We start from the raw sequence: 26585 nt of genomic DNA on the forward strand, positions 1-26585 counted from the left end.
ATAATTACGACATGCCATGAACGCACCTTTAGCCCCCCAAAAAAGAAAGAAATAATATTTTTGCATAAAGACAATGAAGCCTAGTATTTTAGGACCATTAGGCTTCTAGTCTTTTTTGTATATTACTTCTGTATATCATAATTTCATGATTTAATGCAGTTTTTTGTGTATTTAAATAAAACAAATAATGGGTATATAAATAGCAAAAGTAAAATGTCATTATGAGGCATTTTTTTTCTTTTTTTACTTATTATTAAAATAATGTCACTGTGTACAAATACCGTAAAGGTTCAAAATTAGACTATTTTATTCAAAATGTAATTTTTTTTATTTTGAAACGAGGCCTGGATGCTTCTGACAGGTTTCATGACTCACTCATAATGACTATGTGTTGCTGTTATAATCCAACTCAAACATCCTCGTTTGATAGAATCATGTATTTTCCTACTGCTGATGTGACATAATAAACAAACTGGTATTTATCACAATTCATTTTCCCTGCAGTTACACCGTTTCTGGTAATAATTTGCACCAAGGCGCTCCGGAATGAAGCAGCGCTGCTCTCTAGCGCCCCCTCTCCTGTGGAAGCGTGACTGCAACAACGAAGAGCGTCATGAAGGGAAGTTTGGTTGAGGCTGCAATGCAGAGATTCAGACAACCAGATGGTAACCTGTGGATTAATCCCTCATATCATTATATCTGGCTCTTGACATTCCATGATGTGAGAGCATCATGATTGTTAAATGTATAGTTGCAGTTTCTGAATATATTTAGGTGATACATAATTCTCGGATATGATTTGTGCTCTAGTAAAAAGTACTTGGGTTCATAATAGGTTGCAATTTGTGCCCATGAAGTTAAATAACATGTTTCACTTCAAGTATTGGCTTGAACTTTGAACATCTGTAGTATATATCCATTTTTACATGACATGTGTGATTGAATAAAAGAGAAACTGAAATTAGGTTGAGGAAGTTTTATTCGGAAACTGGACAAGCTGCGCTGGTGTTCACCCATTAATGGAACCAGAAACAGTATCAACTACAGGTAAAACGCTACACCTCTGAAGAATGTCATGGTAAGAGTTAAAACATACACACTCGCTCATAAACACACGTGTGCATTCATTCATTTCACACTTAGTAAACTTGCACATCAATACCTTAAGACAATGGTCTCCATGGCAATCAATGATTAACATACCCAGAGGAACTCAACAAATTTCCCACCGAGCAATTCACCTACCTATACAGATATATATGTATATTTCTGATACACACACACTCACATAATTCATTTAGATAATCAGGTCATCAATAAAGACTTTGATCCATTTAAACTGTTTAATGAACATCTCAAAATCTTCATAAATAATCAGCAGAAACAAAACAAACAGTAATAATCCATCTTTTATACATTTAGGTCCTCAACATCAGTGTCAATTTAAATGGTCCCAAAAGTGAGAAAACAAAATGACAGTTGATTTGTTCTTTAAACAATAATAAAACTGACAAAATAAAAGGATGACAAACAAGTGTAGCATAGGAGAAAGAGGGCATCTATTTAAACACACACACAGGACGAGAGCAATAGCTACACAGCGCATTTACAGGGGAACACACATCAGGCTACTATACACAGAGAGGAGGTTCAATCACACATTCACTTGCAAACAGCACACTCACGATACACGCATGCACGCAAAAAAAAAATCCTCTCATCGTTTCGGGTGGTGAAATTACTCAATGTGTATCATTAGGAGGATGTTTGTGTTGGTGCGTCTGTGTGTGTGTGGTTGATGGTTGTTCATGTGTAAGAGAGGATAAGAGCAACGATTAACCCTTGGTGGACAGGATAAGAGCAACAATTAGCCCATAAAGCCCCAGAACCTCAGCGAAAATGAGGATAAGGATCATCCCCACAAATAAACGAGGCTGCTGGGCTGTGCCCCTCACTCCTGCATCACCCACGATACCAATGGCGAAGCCAGCCGCAAGACCACTAAGACCCACGCTCAGCCCGGCACCGAGGTGCAAGAAACTCCTAAAGAGAGACACGCACACAAAACACATTTGGATAGTGTTATATCTTTTTTGTAACAATATTTTTTTACATTATGAAGATAATAAAATGTAGACAATTGACAAATGTAATTGTGATTTACTCATTACATCCAAATAATAATGGAAGAACAAAAACCTTACACCTCAGATGTACAGATGTAGCCTCTTCAAATGTTTATATACTCTACCTATCAATTCTAATATAATTTTTGTTTATCTTTTTTGTAACAATATATCTTATGTCTAACTACAAAGACAATAAAATGCAGACAGTAATGGGGATTTTTACATTATAACTAAAAAATTATAATAAAAAAAACCTGCAGTCTTCAATGTTACAAAAAGTTACAAAAGTGATTCAGTCAAGAGCAGTGAGAAATTCTTTCTTTTCTTGCTTGATTAACATTAATGACACGGATAACAGCAGGTTTATTAGGCTGCAGTCACTTTAAGATCGAATACATGATCCAATATACTGTTACACATGCATTTTTTCTCTCTCAACTGTTTACATTCACTTAAGACATAAATTACTGTTTATGAGGATACTTCCATTGGTTCCCAATTAGGCTGCCAAAAGAACTCAGTTCAGTACTCGCACGGCTTCATGTGCGCATGTCTCTCAGACAGCATGTGCATATAGCGAAATGAGTTCACTTTCGCTGTTTACTACACTTCAACAGTTTAAAAATCACTTGTTTTTAAACCGCAATGCTTAAAAAAGGCATGTAAACCATAAGCTTTCGTAACTGCATAGCACAGCTATATCACGTGAGCGTAACCAAGCTAGAGATGACAGTCCAAGATCTCTACCGGTTGACAGATTTCTACTGGTTAATCGTGTCTATCGGTATATAGGTTTATATACTCTCACTATCAATTCTAATAAAAGTGTTAAATCTTTTTTGTAACAATATTTTTTATTTGTCAAACATTATGAAGACAATAAAATGTAGACAGTCATTGGGATTTTTCCATTACAACCAAATAAAATATATTAATAATAATTTAAAAAAAAAAACAATACCCTTACACCTCCATGTACACAAACTGTAATAACCTCTTTAATTGTTTAAATACCCTCATTGTCAATCAATTCTAATATAGTGTTATATCTAGATTTAGATTATTATTATAATATAAAACAGATAATATTAGGGGTGCACGATTCAGAAAATGTCACGATTCGATACCAATTTTTTGTCAAGATTCGATTCAAAATCGATTTGATTCAAAAAACGATTTACAGTATATAAATGTAGTTTACTTTTTCCTATGTGATTGATTGCAGTAGACATAATTTAAAAGAAAAGAAACACAACAAATTAAATGTAGTTTGATATTACTTTATATGTCTTCATACAAAAATAAAAACTTTTGCAACTAAAAAGTGCAAAGTGCCAAGCTTTGGCCAGCTTTCAAATACATTTAATTGAAGTTTAAAATAAAACTTAAATAAAAAGCTTTTACATTTAGCTTTAAAGTGGTGTAGTCAGATCAAACAAACAATTATGCTAAATGTGGTTTAAGGACTACTTCAGCTACCAGGTTGACTGTTGAAATGTGAACTCGACTGGGCACATTGAACTTCCTAAAAATATATACTAATGTCATAGAACCCTTGCGAAATTATTTTAAATAGATTTTAAAAAGCCACCGCTACTGGTAACATCCGTTAGATTGATTTGTTTAGATCCAGTGAAGTCGTTCATAGGCGTAATTTGCGGGTATCTCCAGTTAACTAGCAGAGCATTCATTTAGTTCGCTATTAAATAAGAGATCTGTTGTTTTTGAAATCAAGCTGCGCGCTCGTGTCCGCTGCTATCAGTGTCATGGATACAGTGTTCTCTGTGGCTCACGCAGTCTTCACTTGGACGCGCGCTTCAGTCTATCGCCGTTGTGGAGACTCCGGTGAAATCACAAAATAAAATGCACACAAACGTGATGAACATATTCGGTTTTGATGAGAGAGAAAAAACTATACGAGTGCGGTTTAGAACCCGTAAACTCTGACACGCTTGGCAAAAGATCTACAGAAGTCAAACATAAGATCTGCGGAAGGATGCATTTATTTACGGGTTGAGCAGAGAGGCTGCACAGTTTGACCAGCGGGCGGCAAGAACTTGCAATGTAACTATTTATCAGACCGGCCCCGAAACACTACCGGACCACCGGTAAAAGTCCCGACTCACCCGATTGCCACTCAGCCCCTGCACACCATTAAGAAAAATATATATGAATCGATTTTTGGAATTCTATGAATCGATTCTGAATCGGTAAAGATTGAATCGCGATTCAAATGTGAATCGATTTTTTTGCACACCCCTAGATATTATAGATAGCTATTTAAATTACAACTCAGCCAGCAATAAAAAATGTACTAGTTTTTGTTTCTGAGGAAGCTGAGAGTGGCTTGTAGGAAAATCAGACACACGTGAGGTGCGTGACTCACTTGTAGAGGGTGACTGTGGGAGAGATGTTGTTGGCAATGAGTACAGCCACCACCAGGCCGTAAATGGCAATGATACCCGCCATGACCACGGGAATGATGGACTTCATGATCAGCTCCGGTCGCATCACTGACATGGCAGCAATGCCCGTGCCACTCTTGGCTGTCCCATATGCAGCACCCAATGCTAAAAAGAGAGAAGAGGAGAATTAACACGTGCAAGGAGACAAAGAAAGTGAGAACAAGTACTTATGATGGGTTAAAGTTCAATGAATACAGGACAAGGCAAAGTTGTGGGTTTGAGCGAATACCCAACTAATGAACACCATTCTAACACATGTGTCTGAAATATCAACCCCCGAATACACACCAGCTTTTCCATGAACACGGTGTAACTTTTTTAAGGAAAAACAATACAAGCAAAACCATTGGGTTTTTTCATGCACTGCTCAATGTTGAGATTTGGAGCTATTTTGCTTCCATAACATGTCGTCTTTTAGTGCAAAGGAAACTCACACTTAAGTATTTGTTTTATTACACACATTATCCATTTACGTCTGTAGATTTCAATTACAATACATATAGGCAGTTTTCTCAAAAAGTTTTTTTTTATTTTTTATTTTTTTATCATGGGCTGAGACTTACTAAACTTTCTGGATCTATATTCTGAAGTTTTTTACAGAGGTGTTTGTTCATATATCATTTGCCTGATTTACATATGTCATTCCTAAAAACATGATCATTTTTTTTCTGGCCGTTGCCAATATTTTCTGATGTATGGAGTGATACAAAAATATATACAAAATCACTTTCTGTAAAAGATCTTTAATATTTTTTCTTAATTTTTATCGAATGTTCAAATTTCTGTTCTGGAAATGTATGCAAATCCATGTATATTTAAATTAGATCATATTTTATTGTTTGATAACATTTGTGTGTTTAAACAACATTTAAGAAAACCTGGAATACAAAACGAGTTAATGTAGTAATGTAGTGACTAATCAGCTGGGGAAGTATGGATTTATCAGTTACATTTTTACCCTAATTACATGTGTTGTCTTGCTTTAAAGGTTTTAAAAGGCCAGGTCAGCAAAACAGTGGCCAATTGTTGTCGCGTTCAGTCACATGACTGACTACAGCAGCGAGTTCCCTTGGTTTGTAGGAAGCAGATGAGGTGCTTCAAATTTATTTGGATCATTCCGGGATTTAGGCATGGTGTGCTGACTGAGAAAATGTAAAATACTAAGAGTAATGGCTGTCGTTTGAATACAGAAAACAAGTGTGGCTCTGACTGAGATAAACAGTTAAACTGACAAGGACGTTTTTGTCTGGGCGTGTAGTTTGTGTTTTAAAAAGTACTGTCGCATTAGATAAGAGCAAACCGGTTCATGTTAATTAAGTAATGCATTTCGCCTTGGCTTGGGAAAAAAATCAATATGACACTAAAACGACGCTACTGTTACAGTCTAGACCAAAATATGAGATTATAAGAAGATTATTAGAATATCAAAAAATCGGTCGTGTCTTCCAACCATATATGTTTAGAGGACATTAAATAAATGACGTCCTTGCGCAAATATTAAACCAGGAGACTCAGCTCGTCCGAAACGAAAGCGTCTTAAGGTTTTCCACGCAGGGATCGGTGAACCGTGACAATGAAGGAATGAAACGAAATAAATAATTTATAGACATTACGTCAAGTGAGACGTCATGTGCCGTGATGGAAACCTTCGCATCCCTTCTCCTACTACAGGTACACGGCTCAGCGAGCCGCAACACCACCAGTCTACCCCGTTCACAGACACACGATCGATCATCGCGTTTACTCAGGGTTGTCATTTAATAAAGCATTCACTGAATTTAAGGTTAAAATGACGCGTCTCTTACCACTGAACACCATTGCTGCTGAGGCACCCATCACTGCGAAGAAGGGTGAGTACTCGGGGCTCGAGGCAGACATTCTTCTGGCGCGTTCAGGACACTAAAACTAAAGACAGAAAGGGAAGAAGGCTTCAGTCTAGGAGGTTAAGGTTCCAAAGAAGATCTATTCTAGGTTGACAGGTCTTGTAAGAGCAGGAGAGGTTGGTCACGAATCCAACAGGACGCTGATCGCCGGTGGAGAGGAAGAAAATGGCGAAACGGAGAGTGTCACATGATCAACCATGAGTGCAGGGTCCATTTCCGCTTCTCTGGGGATGACTTATGAATACGCAATGCGTTTCTTTTTAGGATTTTGAAATGACTGACTATCACGGGATCACAGAGAGGACTTTCAGCGTTTTAGTAGAATTTAATGCTCATTAGTAGTTTTGTGTGAGCATTCGGTGATTGTGTCATTTGAATAACACCCCTATTTAATAGACATTTTGGTATATTCCATTGCAGGCTTCCACTTTGATATGTGTGAATGCAATCCCAGATAATAGAAGGAATATTAGCCTGTAAACCAGTTGTTTATCTGGTTGAACTATCTTTCATAACCACCAGATGTTAGCCACACATTATATGGATAAGATCAAATATTTATGGTATTAACCATTTTTAAGAATAAGGCTGTGAAACTGCAGGATACAACATATAGGCTATTCTGTAAAAAAAAAAAGAAGCAGCTTAAAATCCAATTGACCAGTTTTCTGAATGCATTTACTACAGCTATTTGTAGAGCCCCATTAATGAAACTAGAAAATGTTTACTAAAGCATTTAAATGTCAATGAAATGTTGAAGTAACATTATTTTAGCATTTCCTGTGAACGTGTAGCTATGAGGTGTACATTGTCATGTGCTTTGTCTCATGACTTCTAGGCTTGGAGTTGGAGAGTCCAGAGAGGAAGTAACTTTATGTTACTCACTCTCGGGCACAGACATGAGCAGACTCCTGTAATATTAAAACTGCTTTATTAGATGAACGGCTCTGAAATGTGTGTGTGTGTGTGTGTGTGTGTGTGTGTGTGTGTGTGTGTGTGTGTGTGTGTGTGTGTGTGTGTGTGTGTGAGAGAGAGAGCTTCCCTTTTCTGATTTGTGATGAGAACCAAAATACTAAAAGTTCCACTCTGATATGCTTGATGGCTGCTGATGACAGTCACCTGAGATTTTATTACCAACATTTTACACAGCTGTGTAGTTACAATAAAACCACTTCAGATAGAGAGGACTGAATAATACGTGAAACTGCTTAAAGGAAAATACATTAGTTTCTTCTATTAAATTAAAAACATTCACTGTCTATTTAAAATAGTAAAATTCACTGTCTATTTACACATCTATAGGAATTTACACTAAAGAGAGACATTGCCAGGTGCTTAGTGGGAAAATTTAAGTTTCTGGGCAATGTTTTCAATCCATAATATATATCTATAAATATTAATACCTCAGATGATTCTGTTGTTCAAGAGTCAATACTTTATGCTGCTTGGACTTAATTGTCTCACTGTGCTCATTGACTTTAATAGAAACGGAAACATTAGCCATTCGATAAACACATGTAACATGACATGACAAAACACTTAATAAACTAAAGAAATGAAATGGTACAAAATATAGACAATTATAATTAAACTAGAAAATATAATATGGCTGCATTTGTCCAGTGAAGAAAAGTCCAAATCTTCAGGAGCAGGCTGATTTGACTGATCTAAATACACAATATTATACAAGGGCCCGGTTTCACAGACAGGGCTTAGATTAAGCCAGGATTAAGCCTTAGTTCAATTAGGGCATTTAAGTAGCTTTTATAAACGTGCCTGAAAGAAAGAAAAAAACATTAGGGCAACTGGTGTGCATCTTGAGACAAAGCAATGGCACTGACATATTTTAAGATCTGTCAGAGTAAGTTGCAAAACAGCTCAAACATGCATTTAAATCTAGAACTAGTTTAAGCCTGGTCTGTGAAACCGGGGGAAGATGATTCAAGATGACCGCGATGGCTGAGATTGCTCATGTAGGGTTGATGTGGTTTAATTGGATGTCGCTGTAATTCTTCATATTTCGTGCCTTTGTCTACGTGGCACTCGCTCATCTGGTGTCCGGTGCTGCACTCTGTTGGTGATCTGTATCCAGCACAAATCACTTGATCGAAGTTTAAATATGTCTTCAATTTCGTATCGCCTTTTCTTATTATGAGCGCGGATAACTTGTTTGATCTTGTTATATTTGCAGTCATCCGGTTTTATTACATAAATGTATTTTCTCAAAACAACCGTAGGGGGCACCCGGATTTGAACCGGGGACCTCTTGATCTGCAGTCAAATGCTCTACCACTGAGCTATACCCCCTCGCCATACTGAGACCGTTCAGTTATGCACATATAAAGATATATATAATCAGTCATGTAAAAATTACCCATAATGCATAATAATAATGATTTAATAATAATTCCGTAGACTGTTTGACCATCTATTTCAACACATAAATAATTCTACACAATTAGGCCGTTTCATCCTCACAAAGGCTCTTTATTCTGAAAATCAATTGGTATTTTTTGAACATCCATTGACATAAAATACATGCATTTGAAAATAGATATATTTTCAGATAGATATGTGCAGAAATTATAGACAGAAGAATAGGACACAAATAATAGCCAGACAGCCATAGATCCTTAGAGTTTGTGGTAGCCTACTGTTTCAGCCATGGACTGCGGCTTTAGGTAAATATATTTTAATAGTGTCTTCTAAATAAAAGGTAGGAGAAACACAGCAGTCTGGTGTAGGTTGTGTGTGTGTGTGTGTGTGTGTGTGTGTGTGTGTGTGTGTGTCGTCAGGTGCTATCCTGTAGGAACAGTGTTTGTATGACAGAGAGATGAGAAGGAAGTGTGAAGTCTCATCTTGTAAGTGTATCCTGCTGCGTCCTCTACTGAATTCTCGTTACAGCTGTTCCTCATCTCAGGATCCAGAGACATGATCCCACAAACACAGCGCTTCTTCCTGTAAGCTGCAACAAAATACAGCGCATAGCGGTTATAGCATGGCCTAGTAGCTAATATTTATTTATTTTTTAAAGAAAAAAACGAACATAACCCCGCGTTAGACTATTGTGCTTATTTCATATATATATATTTTTTACTACTACAATTTTAATATCCAGCTACATTTTAAAATTAGTCATAATTTCTAACCATAACCACAACCTGCCTTAAAACGATTTGGTCAGTCAACCCAATATTATCCCTAGTATAAACAGCACAAAGAGTGTTTTTTTTCTCGATACAGTGTAAAAACACAATTAGCTCAAATTCATCGCCAACCTTTGTGTTCAAATCCCCCCGAGGACGTGAATCCCGCATCCGCTCTCATGGATGCTATGGCGATCACAGCATGTAGATGATGTAGGACAGGAACATGAGGCCGATGATGGCGAAGAACATCAATATCAAGATGTCCAGCATGATGTTTGCAGAGCAGAAGCGGAGGATGATCAGGCAGCGATAAGGGCTGTTGGACCGCTGTGGTCTTGAGACCCTCCCCGCCAGCTGATCACTATAATACTACTGTCCTGTCCTCCCTTCTAGAAAGATACAGCAAGCAATAACAGGGGCCGAGCGCTGAACGTGGAGTTTATCATGTGCATCCTCTTTTGATGAGTGCAAGATTTGATTATCAGGATCAAACTAGTCTGTACTTCACCATACGAAAAAAAGGGAAGGTAACTAGATGATAAGAAAGCATTACTTTTATGTTTTTTTTTTTTATCAGTAGAGGAAGCTAATTGTGTTACATTTGAAAGTTGAGCAGGATGTGTCTGCTTCTGCTGAGTTTTTATTTATTTATTTATTTTTTTTACTCCAAATGCATGTTTATATTCACACAAGGTGACCCATGACATGAGGGCAAGCATTTATACATGCAAGGTTTTTGTGAGTTTATTTTTCTTCTCTCACACATTTTCTACCTTTTAGTTCCTTTTCAATATCCTTCCTGTTTATTTTTGGGTGATTTGTCATTCAATAATGACCATTACTAACAGTGAGATGTTATACATCCTGTCATAGATTTTCCACCAGAGTGTGTAAAAGAAGAACAATTCAACTTTAGCTAAACCTTGTTAGATTTAAGCTAGAATAGCATGTGTTGGAATAAAGAGATGGGACAAAACAAAAGGGTTTAAGTGAAATAAAAAGCATTGAAGTTTTTTAATATTCTGATTTGGATATTTTTAGTATCTTGTTGTATCCCTTTATGTCTCATCTTATCAAAAAACCTTGACTACAAAATTTGTTTTACAAAAGGGGAAAGAGCTTTAGAAATCCAATTTATACAATACCATTCTAACTTTGGGATCAGTAACATTTAATTTTGAAAGAAAATAATAGTTTTACTCAGTAAGGATGCATTACATTGATCAAAAGTGTCAGTAAAGACAATTCTTCAAAAGATTTCTATTTCAAGAAAGCCTATTTTAAGTAAATGCTGTTCTTTTGAACGTTCTATTCATCAAAGAATCCTGAAAAAAAAAGGTCACAATATTACGTTTTTTACTGTACTTTTTTGATTAAATAAATGCAGCCTTAGTGAGCAAATGATAGCTTTCGAATACATTAGAATCTTGCGCACTCCAAACCTTTGAATGGTAGCGCACATATTAGATATTAGTATATGGCATCTTATGTTGATAAAGTGCAGCAGCTGTTGTTTAAAAATGTGTTACAATGAATTGGAGGAATATTGGTGGTACACCGATACTAAATATTGAAGAAATTCTGAGGATATGTTTTCAAGAAGAGGAAAAAGTAACCCAGATATTGCACCTCTGAAGTTACAATAGTGGAAATAGTGTGAAAGCAAAACACTTTGATCATTCTCTGCATCTATATTTTGGCATTTTAGAGAACAATGATCAGTAGAATCTCATTAGAGTCTTTGCACAGTAACATAGTTTCCAGTTATACATGCTAGGCTCTAAAACATTCTAATACCATTAACAATTCCTTTCGTTTGACAAACCCGCCTGCCTTGGTATACAAATAGATTGTTTTTATTCCACTGATATTGATAAATTGACATTAAAATTCCGTCTCGTACAATACCAGCAAGGCAATGTGAATAAGCAATGATATGAAAAAAAAAAAAAATCAAACTAACAAAAACATCAATAACAACGTCTTACAGTTTCATACTATGCACATGGAACACCCCAAAACCGTAATGGAACAAAACCAAAGGAATGATTAAAATCCAAAGCAAAAATGGTCCATAGAATTGTGCTTGGGCTCCTCGCTTCTATTCTACGATGCTGATCCACTCCTCGCTCGCTAAGTGACTATATAGTTTATTTTTTTCCCTTTATTAAGTACATCACTATTTCCTTGTCATTTTTAAAAGCAGGAGCAGCAGAACAAAAGTATGCTCAAATATTCTAATTAATTTCCTAAAGGGCCAGCGGAATGTGAAGGAGCTTGAATGAATATGAAAGTAGCAAAAGGCTTCGCCCCTTAAGATTCCAGTTTCAACACATGATGCAAATGGTCAGACGTATGGAATGATTGGAATGACCAGAAGTCTTATATTCAAGCATTGTTACAGAACCACAGTCAATGAGATGTGAAGCTCAGACTGCAAACAAGATATGAAACAATTAAAAATATATATATATATATGAAAAAACAACAACATAACAACTGAAGTTCGGACCAGATTCTTTCACATATTGTCATAGCAACCGATAAGATAAATTTGTTGAGATGTCTGCGAAGTGCTCTACGGCAGGCCCTAAATATTTTAGAGGCCTGTGTGGTCATGTATTTTGTGGGTTTGTGTGTGCGCGAGTCTTATTAAGACTTAAGTGCCACTTGTGACAGCACCTTTCCAGGACTGAGGAAACGCGTATTTAAAAAGATAAACAGACAGCAAAAGCAATAGACAGGGAGGTGCATACAGAGAGAAAGATATGGGTGAAAGGAGTAAATCATTCACTATTTATGCAAGTACGTGTATGCGCTGCTGGGGTGTATGATTACATACTGAACTATGTTTGTTTTGGATCATAACCGGGTCACAGCGGCTGACCCCTGATAGGACAGTTAGTGCAGGAATAGAAGAGGAAAAAGATGAGATCTTGAAAGGTGAGATGGCACTCGGCTAATCATCTGCGTCTCTGCCGCAACCCCCTCTCTCTTTTTTTTCAACCTTTTCATCCTTTCACTCTCTCATGTTCAGATGGCCTCTACGTAGTTAGCAGGCAGCATCCCCTGCTGGCCAGTGCGCTCCACTCTTCCGTACATCCAACCCTCGTCGATCTGCTGAACGTCCAGGATCAGGTCACCGTCCAGGAACGACACCTCGTCCTCATCAGCTGCGGTGTAGTCGTACACCGCTCGGTAGCGCTTCTGCAACACATGCAAAGAGGACCATAAGGACTTGAAAAGAAGGAGCGTGTGGGACAGTGTGTGTTAGAGTTTTAAGAGTTTATTACCCCAGAGCTGGGAGGAGGGGCGGCAGCGGCCTGACGCACGGGCTCAGGCTCATAGTGATAGTTCTTAGATGCTGCCGGGGGCTGATATGCTACAAGAGAAAAGATTTTCATATTTTATGGCTCACAGGAAATTGAGACTACAATGATCATCCGGACAACAATCAAAATATTGTGTACCTGGAGTTGTGATTTGTTGAGGTGTCTGTGGGTGCTGAGGTGGGCCTTCCCCTCCCATTCGGCTCTTCTCAAAGTCCTCATGGTATTTAATCTAAAACACACACAGACATATACAATGTGTCAAAACAGGAAGAAAGAACAGTAACTATGATTGTTGTCACTATGTTTTATGTTCATCATCTCAAAGCCTCACAAACGAAAATTTAGTGATGTACTAAACGTTGTGGTGAATTCTGCAAAATATGTCACCAAAGTAACATTATTTAGCCGAATAACAGTCAGAATTGCGAGAATTATTTGTCATAAAAAGCAGATGTCTTGGAAGCAGCTGGGTTGAAAATTATATAAAACATATGCAACATATGACATTGATTTCCAACAAAAAAATGTGTACATGAATAATGGAGTTATATTACAGTTTCATATTTTCCAGTTACTATTGCAAACAGTGGCGGAGCCAGAGGGGGGTCCGGGGTGGCACTGGACACCCCTGACATGCGATTGGCCACCCCGGGTGCCACCCCAAAATTTTATTTGCTACTGGCAGTTGCTGATGCTGATATATTTTTTTTAAATTACGTTCGCCGGCAGCGCGGCGCGCGCAGTTTTCAAACGGACGAGCAGAGGACGAGAGATGGTTGCAAGATACCGAACCTCACCGCATAAGAAAGCATCATATTTGAAGTAAGCTTTTAAAGTTTAGCATCAGGGTGGTTTGCTCCATAGCCTACATTAGGCCTACACGCATATACAGACCTTGCCGTGTGTACGTTACAGTATACAAATGTTCTAGCTAATGTGAGGATAGGAGATCAAAACGCAGGCAAATAAGAGCAGAAACAAGCGATATCATAATGCGATCACTATAGGACTATGAAGCTTTATGGTGTAGGTTGTTGATGGGCTCGATCTACTGTGTTTTGATCATCATTATGAATCTTATCTAGATGTAGTCTTTGATAAAAATGCGATTTTCTCAGCTTTTTACTCATGTTGCTTTTTATGAAACTTGCCACCATTCAAGTGTTGATTAAAAAAAAAGACGCACGAAGCTAGAATAACATTATTTTTTTGTTTTTGTTTTAAAAGCACAGGGTTTGTTCTTTCTTTTGGTGTGTTCAGATATTCATACAACAAAATATTCTGGGGTGCCATGAAATTGTGAAAATTACCAAAACCACTTTTTTTTATACTGGCGAGAAAGATTTAAATGTTGGTAATTGGATGATGATTAGAATATGAATATGATTGGAATCATATTTTAAATATGTCATATTTTTGAACAGGGTCAATTAAACATGAAAAGAAAGGGAGAGATATCAGAGTTATTTTAAAATAAGCACAAACATAGTCCAGTCATTTTATGAAAAAAAAGGTTGAACAAATTGCAACAGAAGCAAATTCAAATAATTTTGTATCCTCATTATGTCCTGAGTAAGGAAACAAAGTCCCTAAGAATCCCATTATAGGGGAAAGTTTCGAAATCTGTTTCTGGGGATTCACTTTTTATTTTACTTACCTTTTGTCTTCTGCATTCTCCTGTTCTTCCCTTAGACTCGTCCCCCAGAAACAGTCGCACAGACCCAGAACCCAAACCCCATCTCTTAATAATTAAAAAAGGCTGGTTTCTAAAGTACTTCTTCCTGCCTCTATGTATTAATGCTCATGGGTAGCCTAAATGGGTTCCATTCAGACCTTAACATTAAGTATTTTACTGTTATGTGTCAACAAGATTCAACAAGACATTTTCACCTGGCTAGACTCAATGTTTAGATCTGTTGTGGTATTTATGCAAATTAGCACATACGTAATTAGATTATGCACCGTTTGTCCTTCTTAACAAACGATTTAAAAAAACTTGGAATACATTTTTTGTTTGTCTTGATGTAAGTAATCAACTCAGTAATTTTCATGGTGATATCTAAAGGTTAAACTTTTTACCCTATTCTCGTAAGAAAAAGAATGAATAGACGTATGAATAGGCTATATTTGCTTTTGTTTTCTAAACTTTTCCTAATGGGATTCTTTGGGACTTTTTTTTTCCTTACTCAAGACATTGAGGATACAAAATCAGTTGAGTTTGCCTGTTGCAATTTGTTCAAGGTTGACCCCCATTTTGGCTTAAAATGACTATACTAACAGGCAGATCAGGTGCAAACAGACCCACCAGCCCTTGCATCACCACTGGCTAGTCAGAGTCAGTGTGGTCAGACTTCAGAACCAGCAACAGGTCAGAGCATCTACCACACACAGGCAGTCAATCACATACCCAATTCAGGAATTTAAGTTGAGATGATTTTGCCAGATTAAAAGGATAGTTCACCCAAAAATGAACAAAAAAATTAATTATAAATTAAATAATTAGAATTAGAATTATTATAAAGAAAGAATTATGTTGTATTTAATCTTCCCAGGATAAAATTTTATTTTGATGGGCAATACAATTGTTTAACTTTTTCAAGGACATGTCTGCTTGATGCCTGCTATATCTAATATCTAAACTAAAATAAAAACTTTTTTTTTGTGTAAATGTGAGGTTTTTTGTAAATAAATGCAGCAGTTCATAACAGACACATGCGGTATCTTATCTACTTGGTGCTTCAGCTTTGTTTTCTGCAAATATTTTGGATGTTCAACACTTATAGACACAAACAGAGTGACCCAATTCCTTCCACAAGCTTTTCCACTGTGTGTGTACTGTGTACCCCCGAAAGTAGCAGTGGCCACCCCATGTATAAAACTCTAGTTCCGCCACTGATTGCAAATGAAAAGTATTTGTTGTGAAGAAAAAAAAAATGAATATAATTTGTTCTGAAAAATTAATCTGATAATTCTAATTGAGAATGAATGGGGGAAAGTCACGTGAGAGGAGGTAATGCCTCCATCAAGCTATTACTGGATATGATCAGTTATGATGATTGTATATGACACTGGTCTGCGTTTATGATTTTTTATGATAGAGTTAGTGTAAAAATACAAAATAGAATTGTATTTGGTCTCTCTTTTTTATGTAATGTTTATTTAACTAGGAAAATTAAGTGCAACAGAAACATAAATTGCTATATAAAAAATGTGAGGACTTTGCCTCATTTTAAACCACGACACACCACTATATACTGTATGTATATATATATATATATATACACTATTTGCAATAGAAATCTTTTGTAACATTATGTACTGTCACTTTTTATCAATTTAATGTATCCTTGCTGAGTTAAGAATTATTTATCATAAAAAAAGAACTTTTGAACAGATGTGTATGATGCCTTCATTGACCATGTACTAAAAGCAATCATAGAGCAACAATGAAGACAACCACAATGCGGTTTTCTTCTGCAGCAATGGGCACTTAGGGTAAGCGGTTCAAGCAGAAATAACTACAGGAAATTGAAGCGAGGAAGAATAAAAATAGAATGCATGAGAAATACTGATGCCATGCTATCTTATAATTAAACTACTCAGAAAACAGTCCTTCATTTTGTAAAGTGGTGGTTTCAGCAAGAGGTTTTAATTTAATTAAACTTCATTCTGAGCGGAGGTGACAAATGAATAGTAATTCCTGCACCATCCACAGGGTGTCTCCTGAGACAGATAATAGAGTGCCGTCTTGCTCGCTTTCATACTGACAGGAAATGACATTGCAAAAAGGAAGTTGGTGACATAAATGTTGCCAGGCAACAGCACAGATACTTCAACAAACAGGTGTGGTGTGAAAGAGGAAGGGTGGGACTAAACAAGTGCTCCATTAAGCTCAAATAATTATGACTTCTTGCTAACAATTCATTAATAAACAATGAAAGGAGATTAAGATGATAGATAAACTGTGTATATTTGTGTTTGTTGGAGAGATGAAGAGAAAGGCTGGGAGGCTGAGGCGCAAAACAACAAGCAAAAGTAAATGTCAGGCATAATACACAGGAGAAAGAAAATGAACAGAAAAAAACAATGCTTCCATGTCTATGTTTTGGTAGATGATTTTAAATGTATTGTTTAAGAGTTAGACCTACGTTGCTTATTTGGTCTTGCGTTTTCTTGATTCTCTGCATCTCTGGTGTGTCGGCCACAGCGCTGAAGCCCCTTCCTTTGTTCTTCTCAAATTCCTCCTTGTAGAGCACCTGCAACACAAACACACATGAAAATTAATAGCAAATATCCAAGTTATCATAATTGTTAATTTCGATTGAAGAAGGTTCAAAGGTGTACTTCCCTCCCTTATATTATATCAGCATAAATGCAGATTAGTTAATGGATAATCACAAAAAACAACATTTGGCATTTTCCACAAAAAAAAATCACATGGTAAAAAGGCCCTCAGACTTTTACAAATTAAGTCATTTTTCTTTTCAACAATTGGTAAGTGAACACAGGTGCATAACATTTAGAAAAACATTCATCATCAACCTCAGAAGGTCAAAATCTAAATATTATGAGCCGTTTTATTTTCTAATAATTTTATTTGAGGTTAATAATTTTTTCAAATCTATTTGGGTCTAAATAGAGTTTAAATCCCTTATTTAAAGGGTTTTATAATAAGCTAGCAATAAATTAAATAACGGTAAAAAAAATTGGGCCAGTTTGGGAACAAATGTTGCTCCGTAGCTACTGATAAACTTCTATTATAAATATATTTATTTTTTGTGACAATAATGGCGCTTTTCCACTGCTGGTACGGCTCGGTTCGGCTCGGTACGGTTCGACTCGGCGCGGAACGGTTCGGCTCGCTTCGCTTTTCCACTGTGTGGTACGACTTGACTCGGTACGGCACGTTTCGGTTCGCTTTAGCTCGGTTGCTTTTCCACCGCAGTTAGTACCCCTTCAAAGTGGGTGGGACTGATCGTTATTTTGTCCCTACACTGTTTGTAGGTCCGGTGATAGCTCTCGCTGGATCCGCTCCTCGGCAACCAACGAGAGGAACGTCTGCACCTCGTCCACTGACCACGATTCAGCCATTTCTTTTTAAAGTTTAAAAAACAGATGCTACCGCGTTGGCTGTTGTCTACTGGTTATTTAAATCTAGCGGGTTTAGTGTCCAATGATGCTGGTAGTGACGATTCTGTCTGACCAATCAGTGATCTGCAGTGTTTTTACGTCACATTTTAGTACCGGTACGGTACGCTTGGAACCTCAACAGACCAGGTACCATTTAAAGCGAGCCGAAGCGAGCCGTACCGTACCGTACCATGCAGTGGAAAAGCACCACAAGTGAGCCGAACCGAACCGAACCGTACCGTACTATGCAGTGGAAAAGCGCCAAAGCGTGCCGTACCGAACCGAACCGTACTATGCAGTGGAAAAAAGCCATAATAGAGATAATGAGGATTAATGGTTTATCTTTACTGATTCAGTCAATACAACAACATCTGTAAAAACTGAGAAAGTGGAATGAGATGTCATGATGATTGTTGCTTGTATAATAGTTTATCTGACCTAATAGTTATTACTACAAAAAACATTTTCTAATGTTTTAAAAAGTCACGATACACCAGAATCTGTGTTCAACATGGTTCTTCCTCACACAAGAGCAGTGTTGAGTGTGCAGGTGGAGCTCTAGGAGATGATTATGACTTGACTTATGCATTCTTTGAGTATTACTTCATGCTTAGGAGTGCAATGCCACAAAAACCAGAAATCACCAAAAGAGGAGAGAGGATGATAAGAGAAAGCAAATATTGGCATGTTGTACCTGGCTCTGCATCTTGCTTTGCTGTTTCAGGCGCAGGTTCTCCGGAGTGTCTGCAACACTGGTGAATGACGTCTTCGGATAGTGTCTGAAATACACACAGAGCCATTTTAATTAACATCAGCATTTGAAATCTTATAAGGATTTGCAAATTAACATCTCAGTATTTCTCCTAGTTGAATGACAATCAAAAGTATTTTTAATTATTCATTTGTTTAAATAAAATATTATTCAAATCACATTTAATGCATAAAGTATTTATGCTGCTGACTGTAGCTCATTGTTATAATGGGCTCTTATATTACCCATCGAGGCAACTCAAATTGGACACTTTTTAACCACGTTGCTGATAAAGACAAAGATCCTGAATTAGTGGTTGTGTATGTAAATGTCCACATGGGCTTATCACTGATCTGTATGGGGATAGTGAAGCTGCACTAGTGTAATTTGTGCCTTGTGTAAACAAGGCAGCTTATGTGCCCTATTTTCACCGACCAACGCAACACAAAATTAGCATGAGAACACCCCAACCACAATCATCCAACGCAACACATAATTAGAGTACCAGAAATAGCAGAACTTTACAACAGAGTACACAAATTACAATTACAGCACTAACTGATATATTTGGTAATAGAGTAGTAAACAGAACTATTACACTAATCATATAACCATATGACAATATATAATGTGACACGACAGGATTTAACAGGACTGATTCAGTCAAATGAATCATACTTCACAACACAACAACTGAGCCAATCAAAGCGTTGTCTGCTCCTGGCTACAACAGGACACCCTGTCTGCTTAGTTAACCTCTATATAGTACACAGACGCTGTGTTGCTGCCGGCAACCAACACATAATACAGAACATGCTCTGTAAATCAGTATAGACTGATCTTTCCTTGCTCAAAGAGCTACGCCAAAGACTTAAAAAAAAGTCATGTAGTGACCTACAAACTAGTTTCAAACATGCTTTCAAACAAGTACCATTTATTTATTTTCTGATACATCATTCAATTAAAAACCAATAGAGGTACAGGGCTCAACACCAATGATGGGCTACAATCTTATTTTAGCATAATATTACTATATATTTTGTAGCTAGTAGTTTGCATTTTTAGTTTCATTTTAAGTTTAGTAATTTGGTTATGTGCTTTTGTCATTTTTATTAGACTTTTTAAAATATATTTCTATTTAGCTTTAATTTATTTTTATTTCAGTTTTAGTTTTGGTCATTTTAGTACTTCAACTTATTTTATTTCTAGTTTCTAATTTTGTATCTAATATTTATATTGTATTTTATTTCAACTTTATTTAAATGAAGTTTTAGTCCCCCTGTGGTGAAAATCAAGCTTTTAAAGTTGTTTAAGTCTATGTGGTGTTTTAATGTGCTTTAAGACAAACCATGTGCAAATTCATAAGTCAACACCAATATTTTCTCTTTCAAACTGCAGTGAACCAAAGACAGTCTCAAAAATGCGGTTTGAAATTGCTGATGTTTCTGACATCACAAACTACCTTGTAACCAATCACGTTACAGTTACATTCAAGCTATTTTAAGGCATGCATTTTAATGGATAAAATTACAGGGGGACTTTAAAGGTGCAATGTGTAAAAATTTTGAGTATCTATTAACAGAAATGCAATATGACATCCATAACTATGTGTTCAGCGGTGTATAAAGAACTTACTTAATAAACCGTAATGTTTTTATTAACTTAGAATGAGACATTTATATCTCCATAACCGCGGGCACCCCCTTCTATGAAGGTCGACATATTGTGACGTCATGTTTCTACCGTAGCCGACAGCGAACAAACAGCGTTACAGAGCGCGTTTCGTCACTACATTGAAAGAGAAGCAGCAGAAAGCTAGAAGCTAGCCATAGACACAGTGAGTTGTGACTTTTCCCTTGTCAGTGGTGTAATAATATGTAGTTGGATTGTTTCATGTAACTTAGTTCTTCTCCCTCGCTGTATTATGGGTTTGCTATGTGGGGAGAAATGTGCTGGTTACGTTCGTGAGACAATCAGCTGATTACTATTATTATATTATGTATTAAGACCCTTCATCCTCACCTGACTATGGCTTTGTAAACTTTATCCATGATGTGGTTTATAATTGACTGTGGTACAGAAACAGTGACAATGTTACACACTCTTGGCTTACTCTGGCTATTCTCTGCTGTCTCAGATGACGACATGTTTGTCCCGTTTTAGCCACCGTAGCTTCTTCGAAAGGGGGGAGGGGTGAGCAGTGGGCTGAGCCCTTAGTGCAACTCGCAACCGAACCGCTAGATGTCGCTAAAAAATACACACTGCACCTTTAACAATAACCGCAATGATGGACTGATGGCAAAAACAAACATAAACATTTAGTTTGGTGTGATGTAATAAACACTGCTGTTGTAATTTCTGATGATTTAAATTATCATCATAAAGCTATCTAGCTAACATGATGTTGTGCCGAGTTACATTACAGCTCTGTCATTTCTAGCGATTACTGTATAACAACCTAATTACCGGTACTAAAAGTTTAATAAATTGGACTGTTGCCAAACTTTGACCGTTATTTTACTGCCGCCTTTTTTTCTACACTGTGTCAAGTTTAACAAGTTGAGCCTGACATAAAAATACATGCACACTTTTGTGGTGGGCGCAATGGAATAAAGTAAAAATATATAATATTGGTGTTGTCCCCTGAGATATATCAGATAACTACCATTTTCGGCAATAATATCAATTAGTATATTGGCATGCAGTCCAAAATACAATTTATTTATTTTTTTGCTAAAGGTTAGTTCTCACTCAAATCACAGACAGAGAAGTAAACAAACATGCGCAGATAAATGGCCCTCAGGCACCCAGGCTGATTTAGGCTATATGTTGTTTATATCAGTTAACGGACAATCCCGTTGTGATCCAAGCAGATGCTTTTTACTTCTGGTGGACCTGTCATTAGACCATCACTCTAAGAAGTAAACAGGCCTTTATCTGTTGGAAGCAAGAGGAAATTACTCTGCCATGCTCACTTACTCAATTATCTTCGAAATAAGGACTGAGTAAACAGTGGAAGAAGCAGATCTAGACAGAGGGACAAACATAAATCATTTGCTAAATAAAGACTAAAGTCCCCTGGTGTATTATGAACATACCGGTAAGTGTGAGACACACTCACAAAAGGGATGCATTTGCATATTTTCTATGCCAGATGGTCATTATGACTTCATACATTTATTCTGGCCATGCTAAGCCTGGTGGTCTGCATTAAAATGAAGTATGAATGGGCAGGGATGCTATAACTGAGGTATCTGACTCACAAGACTAGTCTATTAGTGATCAGAAGTGGATTCCAGAGAAGTGAATTCATTTGTGCATGTAGATGTATGGGTCATTGTTGTGAAATTATAGGAATTTCCCTCAATGTCATTTACACAAATGACTGAACAATTCAGCTACTGTGTGAGCAGACGTGACCTTTCCACAATCAAAAGACAAAAAGTGTCTGACTTTCTATCTTCAATTACAATGTACATTATATTTGTTAATTCTCTAAAATGGGATTGTGAATGGAAATTCACTGTGATTTTAAAGATTTTAAAGTTGTGACTGAATTTGCTTCTGTATTATGACGTATTTTCAAGTGCAATGGCTTACTAAACAAGAAAAAAAAATACACGATGAGACATGATTTTATCCAATGATTACAAAGTTAAATATGTTAATTTTATTTAATGCCAACTTTAAAGGACAAGTTCGGTATTTTACACTAAAAGCCCTGTTTTAAGATCGTTTCTGATGAAATAGGACGGTTAAGATTGAAATTTGGACACATGCTGCTGGCCCGAGAATTTTCGGTTTCTGTGGTTGCACACCCCCCACCTCCACAATGGTTGCATAGGTGCACTGGAACAATCCTTCATAAAACGCTTTAAACTTTAGTTTACAAAGACGTGAAACTCACCGAGTGGTCTGGGGTGTTCACTCACACAAAAATCGCTGCAAAAGATGCTTTCCAACAGGTTTTATCGTAGTTTTTGTCCCAAGTCAAGTCAATGGAGTTGGACAAAAACCAAAAACCAATACTTACGCATTACAGTATGGTCTCTTCTCAAAGCCTTTGTAGTTCTTCATGTTTAGAGTCATCTTACAGACCTCACAGCTAAAGCATCCTTTATGCCAGTACTGAAAGAGAAAGAGACAGAGAGATGATAGATTAAAGCTTTAAATTGTGTTTGTATTAGGAGGTGTATGCAAAAAAACAGGGAAATTGTCTGCAACGGAGTTGAGAGAGATAAAGACAAATAAAAAGAGCAAATGAGATGAAGTCCTTCAGATCCCTTAGTGTTGCTAATTCAGTCGCTATGGCCGTTACAAAGTCGCTCTGAGGATTAAATGGAAAAAAAAAACAATGGAGTGCTTGTTCTTGGAAAGCACTTGGAAAGAAATACAGGCTCAGGCACCACATGTGTTGCAAAAGAAGCCCAACTTGAGGTTACATCCATTCGAAGTAAAGACAAGGTTTTTTTTCAGTGTGAATGCATTCATTTTAAAGACTCTCTGGCATGTCTTGAGTGAAGATAGTTTATATGAAACCCCAATAGCACACTGGTTGTCAAGTGGTTACTAAGCAAGTTACATCACAATTATCCCAGATTATTGCAACATTAGGAAAAACAGAAAGAAAGAGCCACAACAAATGCTGGGAAACACACTGACGCTACTGAGATGTTGGGTCTCTAAATGGCAATAAACCAAACTATGTAGCTGCAAGTTATACTAGTCTTTGAATAGAAGCTTCCTTAGTTAATGTTAACAACGGGAGTGTTTCAGTAATGAGAGACCACACACACACACAGCAAAATGGACTGGAGCGACTGACCTGACCCACTACCCTACATTCCATCTATACAGCCAGTCATGCATGCTAACTGCAATGCGTACAATTTAGACGTTGGTATGTTTGTCTTTCTATATCAAACACTTTCTTAGCAGTCAGCTGGAATGTCGTAATTTGATCACATGTACATGAGTGTGTGAGCAACAAAGTCATGCATCTACTGCAGTACCAAGGAGAGGAAGTTGCTAGCAAACACTTGAGCAGAGGTTCCATTCATAACCGAAAAATAAAAAATCTTAATGAGACTATTTTATGGTGTTTTATTGTTCTTTTTGAAGCTTGATGGTCATCATCTTCTGCTATTGTAAAGAAAAAGTCTGTCTGAACAATCTGCTTAACTTCTCTTTCTGTGCGCCACAAAAAAAAGTGTCCTGAACAAAGAGTAAACATACATGTGGGCGAGTAAATATTCATTTTTGTGACCACCTCTCTAGGGTGCGGTTCTTCTGAGATGTTCTTCAGAGAGACAGATGATGACCTTAAGCACTGAAGCAGAATGACAAGCAATGGTTGGCCTCTCTTCAAACTGAGGGACCCATCAGCATGCCTCAAAAAAATGACAATGTGAAGCAACTTGTATGAGGCCTTTCCTTTAGGCAATGAATAGGAACCAACTTGTGTACGTGTGTGGGGTCAGTGCTATTTTTCGACAACATTTGTGGTAGGTGTGCCATTAAACGCAATAACATTTATTCTTACGTAAACTGCATGCCTCATTCACGCACTTTACGTCTGTGTAGTCATTCCTCAAGCTGTCTCGTTCAAAGCCACGGAGACTGTCTGCAATCTGATTAATGTGCTTTTAACGTCCATTACACGCGTTACTTATTATCACTCCGCCCCAGTTTCTCTCCCTCGCAAATACTTGCGCTGCATGAAAATAAAGGAGGGCGACCCCACCCTCTTGGAGTATCTAAAGCCATTCAAAAACTCAAGATTTCACCTCTCACAAAACCAGAGCGATAAGGATATGGGTTTAGAGGGGGGTGGGGTCAGTAGAGAAAACGTTTCACAAGCGCGTCGAGCAGCAACACTTCCTCTGGCCGGTTGGTAAACATGTAGTACAGATGTGCACTTCATGTAAATGCAAAGCCCGACTGATATCGTGGTTAACGTTGGACTGATATTTCAGGAATGCGTGTAAAATTGGCCCAAATATAGCACGTTTTTAATAACTCACAGGCCTCATACGTACACAGGCGAAGTTGTATCTGCGAAGCTGGCTGGATGACAAAAACCGCGAGATAATATACAACCAAGACCGCGTGTATAAACCAGTTGTTTGGTTGTCGTTAAGAGACATTAGAGTTTGACATGACTTGGGCTGTTTTGGGTTTTTCGGGTCCGTCCATGTCGCCCACAGGACAGACTGACACGTCATAAACAAACCTCCTCCTCCTCGCGACAGAGGCCACGAACAGGCGGATGGCGTTTGTTTGAAAAATAACGACTTCCGCGGAAAATTTCTGTCGATATCAGACGATATTCACACTGAGAAAAATATATATCATCGACAACTTGTAGCATGCTATGAAGTTATCACAATCAAGGATTTTCATTACTCCCGTCCTAGCCCCTTCGCTTAACGTTAGCAGCTAGACGTTTCCGCTCTGCTCACAATCTCGATAGCCACAACATCGGAAATGGTCTCCTTTAAGCCACATTATTAAATCTGTATTATAGATATCTACATCCAAATATACCCCATTCTCACGGCCAGATGTGTAAACTATGCTAGCATATGCTAAGTATGCCTTACCTTGTCAAGACAATTCACTTTTTCCGTGGGATACACCACTCGGTTACATCTGCCACACAGTGGGTTCATTTTGGAGGAATAGTAGCGAAGGAATGAGATGAAGAAACGATCCGCGGAGCAGAATTTGTTAGATAACGCGCGAGGTGTGGATCGCTAGCCGTTGATGAGTCCAGTTCGCAGTCGCACCGCTGGCTGTCAGACACGGAAGGCGCGCTCACGGCACTGCCGCTCTGTCCTGCTGCGCGCTCCCGTTCAGAGATAAGCAAGGGCATTCAGCGGAAGACTTTCACTCTCAAATATTTATTCTTTATCACTTGAAATGAAAAAAAAAACCTGCTCTTGAGTTAAAGGACTTAAAGCTTGTCGTATCTTGTGTTTATATTCAGTTTTATTTGAATAAACACTAATAACAAAGTGTTTTTAAATAATGCGCATTCAGCATATTCAAACTTGAAGTAAAACTGAAACAGCTAAAGTGTTAATGTATATCAGACAGTTGTCACACAAGCTATTCACATTATATCCAAAACAGTGAACGCTTGTTTCAGTTTCGAGCTTTTACAGTCTATGGTTTCGAGCTTTACACTTTGTGTCGCCCTTTGTTTGAGCGACACCTGGTGGCTAAATATGCAACTACATACATTTCAGTAAAGTAGGCCTAAAATACCGTTTTAAAGGTGTAGTTCACCCAAAAAAAAGAAGCAGAATATTTTGTCATTTACTCACCTGAATTTCTTTCTTCTGTTGAACACAAAAGAAGATATTAGTAAAGAATGTTGATAACCACAGTTGGCGGTAGCCATTGATTTCCATATTATGTTTTTAAGGTTTTGAGTCAATTAGACAAATGCGTGTAGTCTCTAAACTAAAATTTCAATTGCACCATATTTTTTGTTATAGCTGTTGGCTAAACATGTGAACACAATAAAACCACACTATATACATTCAGACAATTGTCAACTGTATAATGAAGGTAGATAATTGTTTCAAGACATAAGCATTTTTAAAAAATATCACAAGTTGTTACATGTTTTTTAATTGTTCCAAATTTTTACAGAAAAATCAGATCTTGCATATCCAGTTTTTTGGGGGACATACAACAAACATACAAACATACAACATTGTTCAACAAACACAGATTTCC

General features: G+C 37.4%; 2 protein-coding genes, 1 long non-coding RNA gene and 1 other non-coding gene across 4 annotated transcripts; all 4 read right to left on the minus strand.

The window, feature by feature from the left end:
- Positions 1-961: 961 nt before the first annotated feature.
- Positions 962-6656, minus strand: atp6v0ca (ATPase H+ transporting V0 subunit ca). The gene is made up of 3 exons (XM_056239837.1): positions 6400-6656; positions 4516-4699; positions 962-2043 (listed from the first exon to the last, which is right to left on the minus strand). The coding sequence occupies exons 1-3, from the start codon at positions 6470-6472 to the stop codon at positions 1836-1838; spliced, it is 465 nt and encodes a 154-aa protein (XP_056095812.1). The 5' UTR covers positions 6473-6656; the 3' UTR covers positions 962-1835.
- A 2056-nt stretch (positions 6657-8712) lies between these two features.
- trnac-gca (transfer RNA cysteine (anticodon GCA)) lies at positions 8713-8784 on the minus strand. The gene has a single exon. It is a non-coding gene; the product is annotated as a tRNA-Cys (tRNA).
- A 155-nt stretch (positions 8785-8939) lies between these two features.
- Positions 8940-11130, minus strand: LOC130075230 (uncharacterized). Its single transcript, XR_008805459.1, has 2 exons — positions 9756-11130; positions 8940-9442 (listed from the first exon to the last, which is right to left on the minus strand). It is a non-coding gene; the product is annotated as an uncharacterized LOC130075230 (long non-coding RNA).
- A 330-nt stretch (positions 11131-11460) lies between these two features.
- On the minus strand, positions 11461-25672 carry lasp1 (LIM and SH3 protein 1). The gene is made up of 7 exons (XM_056239796.1): positions 25442-25672; positions 22873-22967; positions 18783-18867; positions 17107-17214; positions 13097-13187; positions 12920-13008; positions 11461-12833 (listed from the first exon to the last, which is right to left on the minus strand). The coding sequence occupies exons 1-7, from the start codon at positions 25508-25510 to the stop codon at positions 12660-12662; spliced, it is 711 nt and encodes a 236-aa protein (XP_056095771.1). The 5' UTR covers positions 25511-25672; the 3' UTR covers positions 11461-12659.
- Positions 25673-26585: the final 913 nt, after the last annotated feature.

The sequence above is a fragment of the Rhinichthys klamathensis genome, unplaced genomic scaffold (assembly GCF_029890125.1).
Source record: "Rhinichthys klamathensis goyatoka isolate OS25496 unplaced genomic scaffold, OSU_Roscu_1.1 h1tg000571l_1, whole genome shotgun sequence".
Lineage (NCBI taxonomy): Eukaryota > Metazoa > Chordata > Actinopteri > Cypriniformes > Leuciscidae > Rhinichthys > Rhinichthys klamathensis.

Excerpts from the sequence above, each read along its gene's own strand:
- lasp1 (XM_056239796.1), bottom strand. The coding sequence starts at position 25,510 with ATGAACCCACTGTGTGGCAGATGTAACCGAGTGGTGTATCCCACGGAA. Across the intron at positions 13,188-17,106 it reads CGCAAGACCAAATAAGCAAC|ATTAAATACCATGAGGACTT; the intron begins GTAGGTCTAACT and ends TGTGTGTTTTAG. Across the intron at positions 13,009-13,096 it reads TCAACAAATCACAACTCCAG|CATATCAGCCCCCGGCAGCA; the intron begins GTACACAATATT and ends TTTCTCTTGTAG.
- atp6v0ca (XM_056239837.1), bottom strand. The coding sequence starts at position 6,472 with ATGTCTGCCTCGAGCCCCGAGTACTCACCCTTCTTCGCAGTGATGGGT. Across the intron at positions 4,700-6,399 it reads AGCAGCAATGGTGTTCAGTG|CATTGGGTGCTGCATATGGG; the intron begins GTAAGAGACGCG and ends CTCTCTTTTTAG. Across the intron at positions 2,044-4,515 it reads CCCACAGTCACCCTCTACAA|GAGTTTCTTGCACCTCGGTG; the intron begins GTGAGTCACGCA and ends GTCTCTCTTTAG.